At 52.9% G+C, this 14,525-nt stretch overlaps 1 protein-coding gene across 1 annotated transcript in view; it reads left to right on the top strand.

Moving 5' to 3' along the window:
- Window positions 1-14,525, top strand: part of LOC129700594 (uncharacterized) — a 107,831-nt gene that overhangs the window by 88,559 nt on the left and 4,747 nt on the right. The window contains exons 42-51 of the mRNA XM_055641212.1: window positions 154-309; window positions 1,337-1,537; window positions 2,087-2,188; window positions 6,085-6,204; window positions 6,656-6,856; window positions 7,715-7,888; window positions 8,247-8,390; window positions 9,719-9,915; window positions 12,691-12,814; window positions 14,211-14,393. Of these exons, the coding sequence (XP_055497187.1) occupies window positions 154-309; window positions 1,337-1,537; window positions 2,087-2,188; window positions 6,085-6,204; window positions 6,656-6,856; window positions 7,715-7,888; window positions 8,247-8,390; window positions 9,719-9,915; window positions 12,691-12,814; window positions 14,211-14,393 (1,602 nt within the window). The remainder of the gene's footprint in view (window positions 1-153; window positions 310-1,336; window positions 1,538-2,086; window positions 2,189-6,084; window positions 6,205-6,655; window positions 6,857-7,714; window positions 7,889-8,246; window positions 8,391-9,718; window positions 9,916-12,690; window positions 12,815-14,210; window positions 14,394-14,525) is intronic.

The raw sequence follows: 14,525 nt of genomic DNA, 5'->3' as shown, positions 1-14,525 counted from the left end.
CTCTCCACTCTCTCCCCTTTCTTCTCGTTTTCCCCCTCTCTACTCTCTCCCCCCTCTCCCTCCTCCTCTCCTCCCTCCCCCCCCCCCCCCCCCCCCCCCCCCAATGTTCCCGGCAGGGTTAACGGGCCCTATTGTCCTGTTCCGTTGTGTTAGGGGCTCACACGACAGGATGCGGGGTTGAGGTTGGAGGAGGCCGTGCAGAGAACGGCCGTCCGGATCAGCGAGTGGGTGGCTGCTGCTGAGCAGATGCTGGGCCACTGCAGCCTTGGGCCGTGTGAGGAGGCGCTGCGGCAACTCGACACCCTCCAGGTAACGTCGTCATCCACCTGGATAGGCTGCAGAGAATATTTCCTCGGATGTTTAGTTTATTATTGTCACATGTCACGTTTAGTTTATTATTGTTACGTGAAAAGTTAGTCAGCACAAAGACTCCACATGATTGCAATCGAGCCGTCCACAGTGTACAGATGCAGGATAAAGGGAATAATGTTTAGTGCAAGGTAAAGTCTGTTTAAAGGTATTGAGGCAGGTGGGAGGTCTGGGCCGCTCTCTAGTTGGTGATAGGATGATTCAGTTGCCTGATAACTGCAGGGAAGAAACTATCCTTGAATCAGGCTGTGTTGCCAGGATTCCAGGGCGTGAACAATAGGGAGAGGTAGCGCAGGCTAGGACTTTACTCCATGGAGCATCGGAGCAGCGATGTTATTGTGTAAATCATGAGAGGCACAGATAGGGTAAATACACAGGTACTATCCCCTTTACCCAGAGTGGGGGAATCATCAACAAGAGGACACATGATGAAGGTGAGTGGGGCAAGATTTAACAGGAACCTGAGCGGCAACTTTTTCACTCAGGGGGTGCTGGGTGTATGGAACGAGCTGCCAGAGGAGGTGGTTGAGGCAGCGACTATAAAAATATTTAAAAGACATTTGGACAGGGAAATGGATAGGAAAGGTTTAGAGGGATATGGGCCTTAAGTGGACAAGTGAGACTAGTGTAGATGGGCATGTTGCTCAGCATGGGCAAGTTGGACCGAATGGTCTATTTATGCTGTATGATTCTATGACTCTAGGAGGGATATGGGCCACACGTGAACAGGTGGGACGAGTGTAGATTGGCACGTGGGTCGGCATGGGCAAGTTGGGCCGAATGGTCTATTTACGCTGTATGATTCTAGGAGGGATATGGGCCACACGTGGACAGGTGGGACGAGTGTAGATGGTGTATGGGTCTGGGTGAGTTGGGCCGCTGTGGGTTTGACCAGGGTGGTGGCGTGGTGACTCTGGCTGTGCGGGCCTGCTCTGGTGGTGACTGACATTTTGTTCCCATGTGCCAGGTGTGGACAGCGGCCCTGGATGGAGTTCACCGCGAGATGGCGGAACAGCTTCTTGTGCTGGGACAGGCGGACATCTTCAGCTGCGCGCTGGCCGGCCGCACGCTCTCCACCCTCCACTCCAACGTCCAGCTCCTCCTCCGCCACTGCTCCCTGGTCAGCGACTCACTCCGCCCCAGAGCAGAGCAGCTCACCAGCTGCCAGGTAACCAGGGGCAGGGGGGCAGAGGCCAATTAAAGAGAGGCCAATTAACCTACCAACCTGTACATCTCAGTGGAAACCGGAGCACCCACGTGGTCATGAGGAGAACGTACAAACATCGTACAGACAGCACCAGTAGTCAGGATGGAACCCGGGGCTCTGGCGCGGTGAGGCAGCAACTCTACCGTTCACCACTGAACTACATTGTTTCTCTTCAGGTCACCCATTCCCTGGCCAACAAGGGACCTACCGGCTACCGCTTTTCCTCAGGTCATTTGTTGCTGGCTCTGATAGGTCCTGGTCTATGTCACATCCAGCTCTTCACACCCCCACTACCTCCTACTTTCAGTCTGAAGAAGGGTCCCAACCCGACAAGTCACCTATCCATGTTCTCCAGAGATTTTCCAAGTTGGGCTGAAGGGCCGGTTTCCGCGCAGTATGATCTGTTGCCTGACCTGCTGAGTTGCTGCAGCACTTTGTGTTTAGCTCCAGGTTGCAGCATGTCCATAATTCACCAGGCCCTGGTGTTGTTATCTTGTGTTGCCTCCACAGGAGCGGCTGAGGCAGCTACAGGTGACCGTGTCGCAGAGACGGGCGGAGGTCCAGCAACGACTGCTGGAGTCGGCGGCTTGTGATACAGACCAACACTTGCAGGTATGGGGCAGAGGGAAACCTCAGCAGAGTCAATCACGCAGACGGAACATTCCGGAAACTCAGCGGGTCGGCCAGCATCTGTGGGGAAGAGAAGCAGGAGTCAATGTTTCAGGTCAAAGAACCTTCCTTAGCTTTAGTTTCATTATTGTCATGTGTACCGAGGTACAGTGAACAGCTTGGTGTTGCATGCTATCCAATCAGGTCAGGTAATGCCCTACATAAACACCATCAGTTCAAACTCAAGTACAATAGGTAGAGCAAAGGAGAAGGTTCGACAGCCTACCCGGTACTGACCTCCTCACCATCGCAGGGTTCTACACGAGACAGCCAGCATCATCAAAGACCCACACCACGATCTCCTCTCACTGCTACCATCAGGTAGAAGGAACCGTAGCTGGAAAACTGTGACAAACAGCTTCAGAGGGTCAGGACCAATCTTCAGACAAGTTCTGACCTGAACGTCATCTGTACATCTTCTCCAGGGATGCTGCCTGACCCTCTGAGTTACTCCAGCACTTTGTGTCCTTTGTAAACCAGCACCTGTAGTTCCCTGTGCATCCTCTAAGTTAAACCGCTTACAATTTCATCGAGTCGAGTGTTTTATTGTCATATATACCATGAACGGAACAAGAAACTGCCACTTGCTGGAGCTTTACACATACATTAACACAACAACTTACAAATAAACACACCATAATACAGTATATTACCTGTAATACTGAGGGGGGGACAGTGGTGCAGCCGGTAGAACCGCTGCCTCACAGCGCCAGAGACCCAGGTTCATTACTGACCTCAGGTGCTGTCTGTGTGGAGTTTGCACGTTCTTCCTGTGACCGCGTGGGTTTTCTCCGGGTGCTCCAGTTTCCTCCCACATCTCAAAGACGTTCGGGTTTCTAGGTTCATTGGCCCTCCGTAAGTTGCCCCCAGTGTGTAGGGAGCGGATGAGAAAGTGGGATAGTGTGAATGGGCAATCGATCGTCGGCATGGACACGGCGGGCCGAAGGGCCTGTCTTGATCGGTCAATTCAATCTCAAGTAGCTAGCCGATAATAGTGGAAAGTGAAGTGCAGAGTGCGGTAGATCTGCAGTAGATCTTCACTGAGGTGGAGTGGGGTTAGTGTTCCTGAGCCTGATCCTTGATTGCAAGAAGCTGTTCCACCTTCATTCCAAACTAAATGACCTCAGCCTCATCCCTCCTGCCAGATGTTCCCAACCTGACAGGCCCTCGTAAATCCTCGTCCCTCTGATCTGCACAGGGCTCACAATATGCTCTAACCTGGGAGTTATACATTCCAGCACTACTTCCTGTCTAGGAAAGAACTGCAGATGCTGGTTTAAATCAAAGATAGACACAAAATGCTGGAGTAACTCAGCGGGACAGGTAGCATCTCTAGAGCGAAGGAATGGGTGACGTTTCGGGTCGATGTCAGGGGAGTGGGTGGGACAGAGATAGAATGTAGTCAGAGGCAGTGAGACTGGTGGGAGAACTGGGAAGGGGGAGGGGATGGAAAGAGAGGGAAAGCAAGAGCTACTTGAAGTTGGAGAAGTCAATGTTCATACTGCTGGAGTATAAGCATCAGTCTGAAGAAGGGTCTCGACCCGAAACGTCACCCATTCCTTCTCTCCAGAGATGCTGCCTGTCCCGCTGAGTTACTCTGAGAAGCATTTTGTGTCTTCCTGCCCTGCGTAACATAGTAACAGGAACAGGCCCTTCAATCCACAACATGCCGTGCATGATGCAAAGTTAAACTCATCTCCTCTGCCTGCATCCTGGGGGTAAAAGCTTCTGACTCTCCATCTATGCCTCTTATAATTTTATTAACCTATCAGGTCTCCCTGCAACCTCTGGAGTTGCAGTGAAAACAATCCAAATCTGTCCAACCTCTCCCTGTAGCTGATCTGTCATTCCGTCTGAAGAAGGGTTCCAGCATGAAACTTCACCTATCCATGTTCTCCACAGATGCTGCCTGACCCGCTGAGTTATTCCAGCACTCTGTGAAACGTCACCTATCCATGTTCTCCACAGATGCTGCCTGACCTCGTGAGCTGCTCCAGCACTTTGTATCTTTATTTTTAATAGTTCTGGTAAACCTCCTCTGCACCCTTTCCAAAGCCTCCACGTCCATCCTGTAAGAGGAGTGACCAGAACTGCATGCAATACTTCATATTCCTAGACTTAAGCTGCATTGTGACTCCCTGACTGAGGGAGGGTTCATCCCACACAGAGGATGCTGGTGGTAGCCAGGCCGACTCGTCCCCATCCCCAAGCGGTTGAAGTCCTACATTTGCACCATAGGTTCACCCTAACTCATTGACAAGATACTTTTCATCACAGCTCATACAACTTCACGAGCTGCTTCTGCCGCATTCCCTGTTGTGAATCAAGCATGTTGGTGTTAATATTACCAATGATCTGTCATGGACCAAGCACACTGACGCAACATGAAGAAGGCATACCAATGTGTCTACTTCCTCGGGAGACTAAGGAAATTCGGCATGTCTTCAATGACTCTTACAAATTTGTACAGATGCACCATAGAAATCATACTGTCGGTTTAGTTTTGGACAGCGCTGCCCAAGACCACAAGAAATTGCAGAGAGTTGTAGATGTACCCCAGTCCATCACACAGACCAGACTCCCCACCATCGACTCCAGCTACACTTCACGCTGCCTCGGGAAAACGGCCAATATAATCAACGACTTGAAGGTACAGAAGCTTGAAAGTGCGCACCACCAGACTCAGGAACAGCTTCTTCCCCTCTGTGATCAGGCTCCTGAACGGTCCTTCCATAAGCTAAGGTAGTGTCCGATTCACCTCTACCCCATTGTGGACATTGGACTTTGTCTGTAGAACTGATGCACTACAATGCTGAGAACTATATTCTGCACTCTGTATCTTCCCCTTTGCTCTACCTGTTGAACCTGTGTTTGACTTGATTGTATTTATAGTATTACCTGATCAGATTAGACAGAACAAAACTTTTCACTCTATCTTGGTACACGTGATAATACTAAACCTAGACAGCAACACTTCCTCCACCCTCTCCGTCTCCGTCTCTCTGAACCACCCACACCCCAGAATTCTCCAACAACATGATTGCTTTGGTTGGCCAAACGTGGGATGTCTTCCCCACCGCATCCCACTTTTTGCATCCCGCTGTGACCATGTGGGTTGTCTCCAGGTGCTCCAGTTTGCTCCCACATCCCAAAGACTTGCAGTTTGTAGGTTCATATCTTCTGTAAATTGTCCCTGGGAGAGGACTGCTCATCGGCCCAGTTTACCCTTGAGCAAACAGATGGCATCACTCAACCTCGGTTGGACTGAAAGCCACATAAGATAACGTTACAAAATTGTCCCTAGTGCGTAGGATGGAACTAGTGTATGGGTGATCGCTGGTCAACGTGGACTTGGTGGGCCAAAGGGCCTGTGTCCACACTAAAACTAAAACTTAATTGAATGCAGCAGTGAGCTTGTCCTCAACACAATACACCGCACAGAATCCTCGGCTCACCCATGATCGAGGTGTTGCGGATGGTTAATTGTTATCAGGACTTCCCTCGATAGTCCTGGCCGAGGTACGTCCAAGGGATTATCAGTTCGCTGCACACTGAGTGAGTCGGTGCCAGCAGCGGCAGAGAATTCTCTGCAACAACAGCCAACCCTGGCCAGGCACAGACCCCCGCTGATTTAAGAGGTGATCGAACTGGCCCCGGCTCCAAATTCTATTAGAGTGAGACGTGTGTCTGACTCCCAGAGTGAGGGGTGTATCAGTGTTACAATGAGGGGTGTATCAGTGTGACAGTGAGGGGTGTATTGGTGGGTTACTTCATGCGTTTTGTGTATCAAAGTGCTGTGATTGATTACTCATTCCATCTCCCCCCCCCCCCCCCCGCAGTGGCTGGAGCAGACAACTGTTGATCTCGACTCCCTGGACGTGGAGCTGTTGTCTCTGAGGGATGGGGCCACTCGCTGTGACCTGGAGCCGCATTGGCTCCGGCAGGTCGAACAGCTGGAGGTACCCCCACAGTGACTGGTGCCTCTCGCAGAGCTGCCTCCCCCCCGCTGCCCCTCTCCCTCCCCCCCTGCGCCCCCTCCCTCCCCCTTCCCCTTTCGCTCCCTCTCCCCCTGCTCCCTCTCCCCTCGCTCCCTCTCCCCCCCTCTCCCTCCCCCCCGCTCCCCCTCCCCCGCTCCCCTCTCCCCCGCTCCCTCTCCCCTCCCCCCTCCCTCCCCGTTCCCTCTCCCCCCGCTCCCTCACCCCGTTCCCTTTCCCCCCCGCTCCCCCTTTTACCCTGCTCCCTCTCTCCCAGTCTGACCCCCTTGCCCCAGCTCCTCCCTCTCGCTCCTGCCTCACCCCCCACAAGTTTGACGGTGCCCCAGTGATGCCCGTCCCCTCGTATCGTTCTGCGTTGCTAGGACATTGTGAGCCGAAGGGCCTGTGACGTACTGTTCCCCATTGTGTTTTGTAGGAGACATTGGATGACACGATGGGGCTGGTGGGAGAACAGCAGGCAGAGCTGGCACACAGCCTGGTGATGGGGCGCCTGTACCAGGGGCTGATGCAGGGCACGGCCAGCCTGGTGGAGCTGGGGCAGGAGAGGCTTGCCCCCGGGGACCGGCTGCCAACCGGGACTCTTGCTGATCTCCGCACCCACCTGCACAGCCACAAGGTAGGGGTGCCACCGTCCCTGGACCCAGGCACTGCCCTCACTGGTCAGGGGCAGCCGGACTTGCGACCAGTGCCGCTGTAACCACGTGGCTCAGGGAATATCTCCGGGGACATCCATGGGTGATGCTTCGGGTCGGGACCCTCCCCCAGTCATGGGCAGCACCCTGGGGTGGGAAAGGAGACTGTATTACCAGTGGTAGCACCCTTGGTGGGTCCCATCCCCCAGTGTCAGCCTCCTTGGGTGGAGAAGGAACGGTGACACCTCACGTTGTCCTACCCTAGCATTGGTGGGGAGGGTGGGAGTCCTGGGATGAGCTGCGGGTCTCTCCGATGCTGCCCGCAGGGTGGGGGTGCCGGCATGACCACCCTCTGCCCCTCCTCCCCCCCAGACTCTCCCACAGCCCCACCACTCTGTGAGGACACAGGTTTAACGTGAGGAGGAAAGATTTAATTCAGTTTAGTTTGGAGATAAAACACTGAAACAGGCCCTTTGGCCCACTGAGTCCACGCCAACCAGCGATCCCCGCACACTAACACTATCCTGCGCACTGGGGACTATTTACAATTTCACCACCAATTAACCTACAAACTTGTACGTTTTGGAGTGAGGGAGGAAACTGGAGAAAACCCATGCAGGTCACGGTGAGAACGTACAAACTCCATACAGACAGCACCCGTAGTCAGGACGGAGCCAGGGTTCTCCAGCGCTGTAAGGCCGCAACTCTACCGAGGGACATCTTTGTCACACAGAGGGTGGCGGGTGTATGGGACCAGCTACCAGAGGCGGTGGTTGTGGCAGGGACTATAACAACCAAAAGGCCTGTTTGTGAGCTGTGTGACTCCATGACTCTCTCCACAGCTGTTTTACCGAGGGCTGGAAGACCTCATCATCCGGGCGGAACAGATTTCCCGTAACGTTCCCGAGCGGATAGTTGCCGAGCAGCGGGTAGGGCGGCTGGAGTTGGAGAGCAGGCACAAGGAGCTACAATCCCAGGCCCTGAGGCACGGGGTCCATGCAGAGACCACCTTGCAGGTGAGGGAGGAGCGTACTGAGAGATCGCTGCACTGAGGGTTGGGCAGTACCAATGGGGCATGTGGTGAATGTGGCTGTTGGGCTGAAGGGGCTGTTTGCCGGCAGTACCCCTGCGTGATACAGCGAGGGGGGTCCGTGCAAGGGACTAGCTCTAAAGGTTATCCCCTTTATCCTGTAACTGTGCAGTGTTGCTGATGGATTTTAATAATGTATAGTCTTTCTGCTGACTGGATAGCATGCGACAAAAAGTGTTTGACTGTATTCTGGGAAGACGTGATGATAATACACTGAGCTACCGCTGCTCCTTGACCTGTGGTTTTGTCTCCCTTCCCCCCTCCCCCCTCCTCCGTGCCGGAAGTGCTGGGCTGAGCTGGAGATGGAGCTGGAGGTTCTGGAGGAGATGCTGGCCACTCTGAGCTCACGACTGTCGGACCTCCTGGTGGTGGGGGAGACGGCGAGGGAGAGCAGCGAGGGGGAGACGGAATGCCTCCACACCTGCCAGGTGAGTCTCGGCCGCAGCAGGGCGGCACTCCATACACTGGCTCACTGCTTCCCAACAGTGGGAAGATGCAGCACAGAAACAGGCCCTTCGCCCTGACTCAGCCATGATCATATTGAATGGCGGTGCTGGTTCGAAGAGCCGAATGGCCTCTCCTGCACCTATTGTCTATGTTTCTATATTTCTATCTTTTTATGACTAAGGTCCCCATCTGTGTTAGACCCATTTTAATTGATTGAATAAAGGATGACGTATGTTGGTCAGCATGGGCAAGTTGGGCCGAAGGGCCTGTTTCCACGCTGTATGATCTTTTGTCTCAATGGAAACAGGTCCTGCGGCCCACCCAGTCCACGTGACCATCGATCACCATTCACACTAGTTCTATGTTATCCCACTTTCTCATCCACTCCTGACACACTAGGGGCAATTTGTAGAGGGCCAATTAACCTACAAACCCAAACCTCTGTGGAATGTGGGAGAAAACTGGAGCATCCGGAGGAAACCCACGCTGATACAGGGAGAATATGCACATCCACACAGAACCCCTAGTCAGGTTCTAACTCGAGTTTCTGACAATGTGAGGCAGCAACTCGACCAGGAGTAGTCTTTGGATTTTCTTGGCTTTTCTTCTGTAGCGGCATGAAGAATAGATGGAGTCTTGTCTGTGTGATGGACTGGGTACATCTATAACTCTCTGCAATATCTGATGGTCTTGGCTCTCCCCAAACCAAGCAGTGATCCATTTGGGAAGAAGCAGTTATTGAAGCACATACAATTACCACATCCCACCCCGGTCATTCCTTCTTCTCCCCGCTCCCGTCCGGCAGAAGGTACAGAAGCTTGAAAGTGCGCACCACCAGACTCGGGAACAGCTTCTTCCCCTCTGTTATCAGACTTCTGAACGGCCCTTCCATAAGCTAGGGTACTGCCCGATTCACCTCTACCCCATTCTGGACATTGGACTTTGTCTCTCGAACTGATGCGCTACAATGCTGAGAACTATATTCTGCACTCTGTATCTTCCTCTACCTATTGTACTTGAGTTGGACTTGATGTTATTTATATATAGTATTATCTGATCTGACTGCATAACATGCAAAACAAAACTATTCACTGTAGCTCAGTACACGTGACAAGAATAAACCCAAACCTAAAACCTTTTTAAATGACATTTGGACAGATAAATGGATAGGAAAGGTTAAGAAGGATATGGGCTCAATGCAGGGACAGGGACTTAGCCAGTCTGCCACCTTGGTAGTGATGGACAAAGTGGGCAGAAGGGCCTGTCTCCATGATGTGTGACGGTGAGGTGGTATGTTTGCTCCCGGCAGGAGGTGTGTGATGGTGTGGAGGGGAGCTGGCCACAGATGGAGGAGGCACAGAGGCGAGGGGAGGTTCTGCTGCGGTTTGTGGACAGCCCGGAGCTGGAGGACAAGCTGCAGACCATGGAGGATGCCTGGATCTCCGTCAGGGACCGGGCGCACCGCCAGCTCTACAGCCTTAGCACCATGCTGCAGCTCCGCCACAGGTCAGTCTGATCACTGCCTCCCCAGGGAGGATGCCAGGGGCAGGGCAAGGGGCAAGGACAGTGAATGGAAACAAAACAATGACAACCCTGCACCTGTGAGCGTTATCCATGCCCCTCATGATCTTGGACATCTCCGCAAGGTCATTCCTCCACCTCCTACTCTCAGCCAAGGTGTTGGCACGTTGGGCTGAATGGCCTGTTTCTACGCTGTATCGCTCTATGATTCTAGGAACCAGGAGTGTTTTATTGCCATGTGTAAACGGAACAATGAAACTCTTACTTGCAGCGGTTTAACAGGCCTGTAAACACAGTACTCAATGATAACGTAAAAAAAAAACAGTTCAATAAAAAGTAACACAGATGTCAAAGATAGAGCGCATAGCTTGCAGGTGAGTGGGGCAGGTTTGAAGGAGATGTGTGAGGCAGTGATGGATATTAGCTATATATGACAATAAAGTATGCTTCACTCTTTAGAGAGAAAGCCCTTGACTATGAGGAGAGTTTGGACAGACTTGGATTATTTTCTCTGGAGCACCGGAGGCTGAGGGGAGACCTGATAGGAGTTTACAAAATTCTGAGAGGGTTGGAAATGTGAAACACTAGAGGGCATAATGTGAGAGGGGGACAGTTTACAGGAGATGTGTGGGGCAGGTTTTTTTACACAGAGGGTGGCGGGTGTATGGGACCAGCTACCAGAGGCGGTGGTGGTCTGGAACGTGCTGCCAGGGCTGGTGGTGGAGGCAGATACCATAGGCTTTAGGACAGGCACACGGATATGCAGGGAATGGAGGAATATGGCTCATGTGCAGGCAGAGGAGATTAGTTTAACGGTATCATATTTGGCACGGACATTGTGGGTCGAAGGGCCTGTTCTTCTGCTGGACTGTTCTTCCTTTCGCGGTGACCAAGGGCTATATTCCTTGGAGCGCAAGAGGCTGAGGGGTGATCTTACAGAGATGTATAAAATCATGAGAGAAATAGATAGGATGAATGCACAATCTTTCCCACAGACTAGGGGAATTAACAACCAATAACAATCAGCACGGGAGCACCTCAAGGCTGCGTGCTCAGCCCCCTGCTGCACTCACTCTATACCCATGACTGCGTAGTGAATCACAGTGCGAACCCCATCATCAAGTTCGCTGACGACACCACTATTGTGGGGCGTATCACTGATGGGGATGAGTCAGAGTACAGAAGAGAGATCGAGCAACTGTCCATATGGTGCCAGCGCAATTACCTGGCCCTCAACACCAGCAAAACCAAGGAACTGATTGTGGACTTTGGAAGGAGTAGGAGGAGGACCCACAGCCCCATTTATATCAACGGGTCGATGGTTGAAAGTGTCAAGAACTTCAAATTCCTGGGCGTGCACATCTCTGAAGATCTTTCCTGGTCCGAGAACACTAACGCAATTATCAAAAAAGCTCATCAGCGCCTCTACTTCCTGAGAAGATTACGGAGAGTCAGATTGTCAAGGAAGACTCTCTCTAACTTCTACAGGTGCACAGTCGAGAGAATGCTGACCGATTGCATCGTGGCTTGGTTCGGCAATTTGAGCGCCCTGGAGAGGAAAGACTACAAAAAGTAGTAAACACTGCCCAGTCCATCATCGGCTCTGACCTTTCTTCCATCGAGGGGATTTATCGCAGTCGCTGCCTCAAAAAGGCTGGCAGTATCATCAAAGACCCACACCATCCTGGCCACACACTCATCTCCCTGCTACTCATCTCCCTGCTACCTGAAGACTGCAACAACTAGGTTCAGGAATAGCTACTTCCCCACAGCCATCAGGCCATTAAACCTGGATCGGACAAAACTGATTATCAATAACCGCTTTCTGTTATTTGCACTTTGCCAGTTTATTTATTCATGTGTATATATATTTATATCATGGTATATGGACACATTTATCTGTTTTGTAGTAAATGCCTACTATTTTCTGTGTGCTTAAGCAAAGCAAGAATGTCATTGTCCTATACAGGGACACATGACAATAAACTCACTTGAACTTGAACCAGAGGACATAGGTTTAAGATGAGAGGAAAAGATTTAATAGGAACCTGAGGGGTAACTTTTTCACACAGAGGATGGTGGGTGTATGGACCAAGCTGCCAGAGGAGGTAGTTGAGGCTGGGACTATCACAATATTTCAGAAACATTTGGACAACTACATGGATAGGACAGGTTTAGCGGGATGTGGGCCAAACAAAGGCAGGCGAACCAGTGTAGATGGGGCATGTTGGTGGCAGGGGCAAGTTGGGCTGAAGGGCCTGTTTCCATGCTGTATGACTCTTTGACTCGGAAGCTGAAGGACAACTGTTTCACACAGAGGGTGGTCGGTGCATGGAGCGAGCTGCCAGAGGAGGGAGCTGAGGCAGCGACTCACAACATTTAAAAATTAAGTGCTGAGAAATTATAGAATCTCGGTGGCACAGGAGGATATTCTGCCCATTGACCATGCTAGCTCCTAATGGAACATCGGTCCCCAGTCTTCAGACAACACAAAACTAGTTGTAGTTGCCGACTGTGAGAAAGACTGTTGAAGGATGCAGCAGGATAGAGGGCAGACGGAGAAATGGCAAACGTTTAGTGCCGGCAAGTGGGCGGTGTTGCCCCCTTGGGCGAGGGGAGTCTGGTGTTGGAGGGGAGAGGGGAGGAGACTGGCGAGATGAGAGGGGAGGGGAAGGGAGACTGGTAGGGGGGGTCTGGCGTACTGTCTCTGCCCTCTGCAGGGTGTTCTGTCATTAACGTTGGGGCATGTGACCTTGGCAGGATCGGGGATGAGTGCGGCGCCGTGACCACGTGGCTGGATGCAGCCGAGAGGCGGCTGGAGCGTTGGGGTCAGGGGTCACCTGACGGCACGGAGGGCCAAGAAAACCCAAACAACCTCTTCCTGGTGAGGGACCGCCGCGGGGTCACAGGGTCACACCGCACGGAACACGCCCTTCAGCCCAACTTGCCCATGCTGACCAACATGCCCCATCTACACCTGTCCCACATGCCTGTGTTTGGCCCGTATCCCTCTAAACCTATCCTATCCCTGTACATGTCATAACGTCTTTTAAATATTGTTATAGTACCTGCCTCAACTACCTCTTCCGGCAGCTCGTTTCATGTCATGTGATAGGAGCAGAATTAGGCATTCGGCCCATCAGATCTACTCCGCCATTCAATCATGGCTGATCTACCCTAACCCCATTCTCCTACCTTCGCCCCATAACCCCTGACACCTGTACTAATCCCATATACCCGCTTACCCCTCAGGTTCCTATTAAATCTTTCCCCTCTCACCTTAAACCCATGTCCTCTAGTTGTTGATTCCCCAACTCTGGGTAAAAATCCTCTGGGTACATTCACCCTATCTATTCCTCATGATTTTACACACCTCTATAAGATCGCCCCTCATCCTCCTGCGCTCCACGGAATAGAGTCCCAGTCTGCCCAGCCACTCCCTGGAGCTCAGGTTCTCGAGTCCTAGCAACATCCTTGTAAATCTTTGCACCTGATCCAGCTTAACGACAACCTTCCTAGAGAAAAACTGAACACAGTGCTCCAAATACAGCCTCACATTGTCTTGTACAACTGTAACATAACAGTTAGAGTGATGAAGGCCAATGTGCCGAACGTCTTCTTCACCACCCTGTCTACCTGTCATGACATTTATGCTTAGCCCAGCCCTCTCTCTCCCTGCCGTGCCCTCCCGCCTCCCCCACCACCCTCTCCCTTGTCTCCCCCCACCACCCTCTCCCTTGTCTCCCCCACAGCCCTCTCCCTTGTCTCCCCCACAGCCCTCTCCCTTGTCTCCCCCACCACCCTCTCCCTTGTCTCCCCCACCACCCTCTCCCTTGTCTCCCCCACCACCCTCTCCCTTGTCTCCCCCACCACCCTCTCCCTTGTCTCCCCCACCAGCCCTCTCCCTTGTCTCCTCTTTGTCCCCCCACTTCCCTCTCCCCTTGTCTCCCCCACTTCCCTCTCCCTTGTCTCCCCCCCCACAGCCCTCTCCCTTGTCTCCCCCACTGCCCTCTCCCTTGTCTCCCCCACCACCCTCTTCCTTGTCTCCCCCACTGCCCCTCTCCCTGTCTGTCTCCCCCACAGCCCTCTCCCTTGTCTCCCCCACTTCCCTCTCCCTTGTCTCCCCCACCACCCTCTCCCTTGTCTCCCCCACTGCCCCTCTCCCTTGTCTCCCCCACTGCCCTGCCGTATCTCCCCCTGCCCTGCCGCCTCTACCCCGTGCCCGGGTTTGCTTGGCGGAGTGTGTGGTGCCAACATCTTGCCCTCTCTGCTGCCTCCAGGACATATGGACGGGGCTGGAGGAGTGCAGGACGTTGCAGGCGGCCGCGGTGAGCCGTGGGAAGAGGCTACTGGCCCTGCAGCCGCCGGGGGGCACCGCGCTGCAGACACAGCTGCATCAGCTGCAGCACAGGTGGGCACATGTGGAGGGGCAGCTGCCCGCCCTCCAGCAGCAGCTACAGCAGGTCAGTGCGGGGGGGGGGGGGGGGGGGGAAGTGAGGGGGGTCACTTGATGGATAGTGATTTTAAATTAGATCGTCAAATAGGCGCGGTAGTTAAGTCCAGCTTCTTTTATTTAAGGCAGCTGGCAAAGGTGA

Source organism: Leucoraja erinacea, chromosome 9 (assembly GCF_028641065.1).
Source record: "Leucoraja erinacea ecotype New England chromosome 9, Leri_hhj_1, whole genome shotgun sequence".
NCBI classification, from domain to species: domain Eukaryota; kingdom Metazoa; phylum Chordata; class Chondrichthyes; order Rajiformes; family Rajidae; genus Leucoraja; species Leucoraja erinaceus.
The sequence above is the reverse complement of the archived record's forward strand: the minus strand, read 5'-3'. Positions and strand labels throughout refer to the sequence as shown.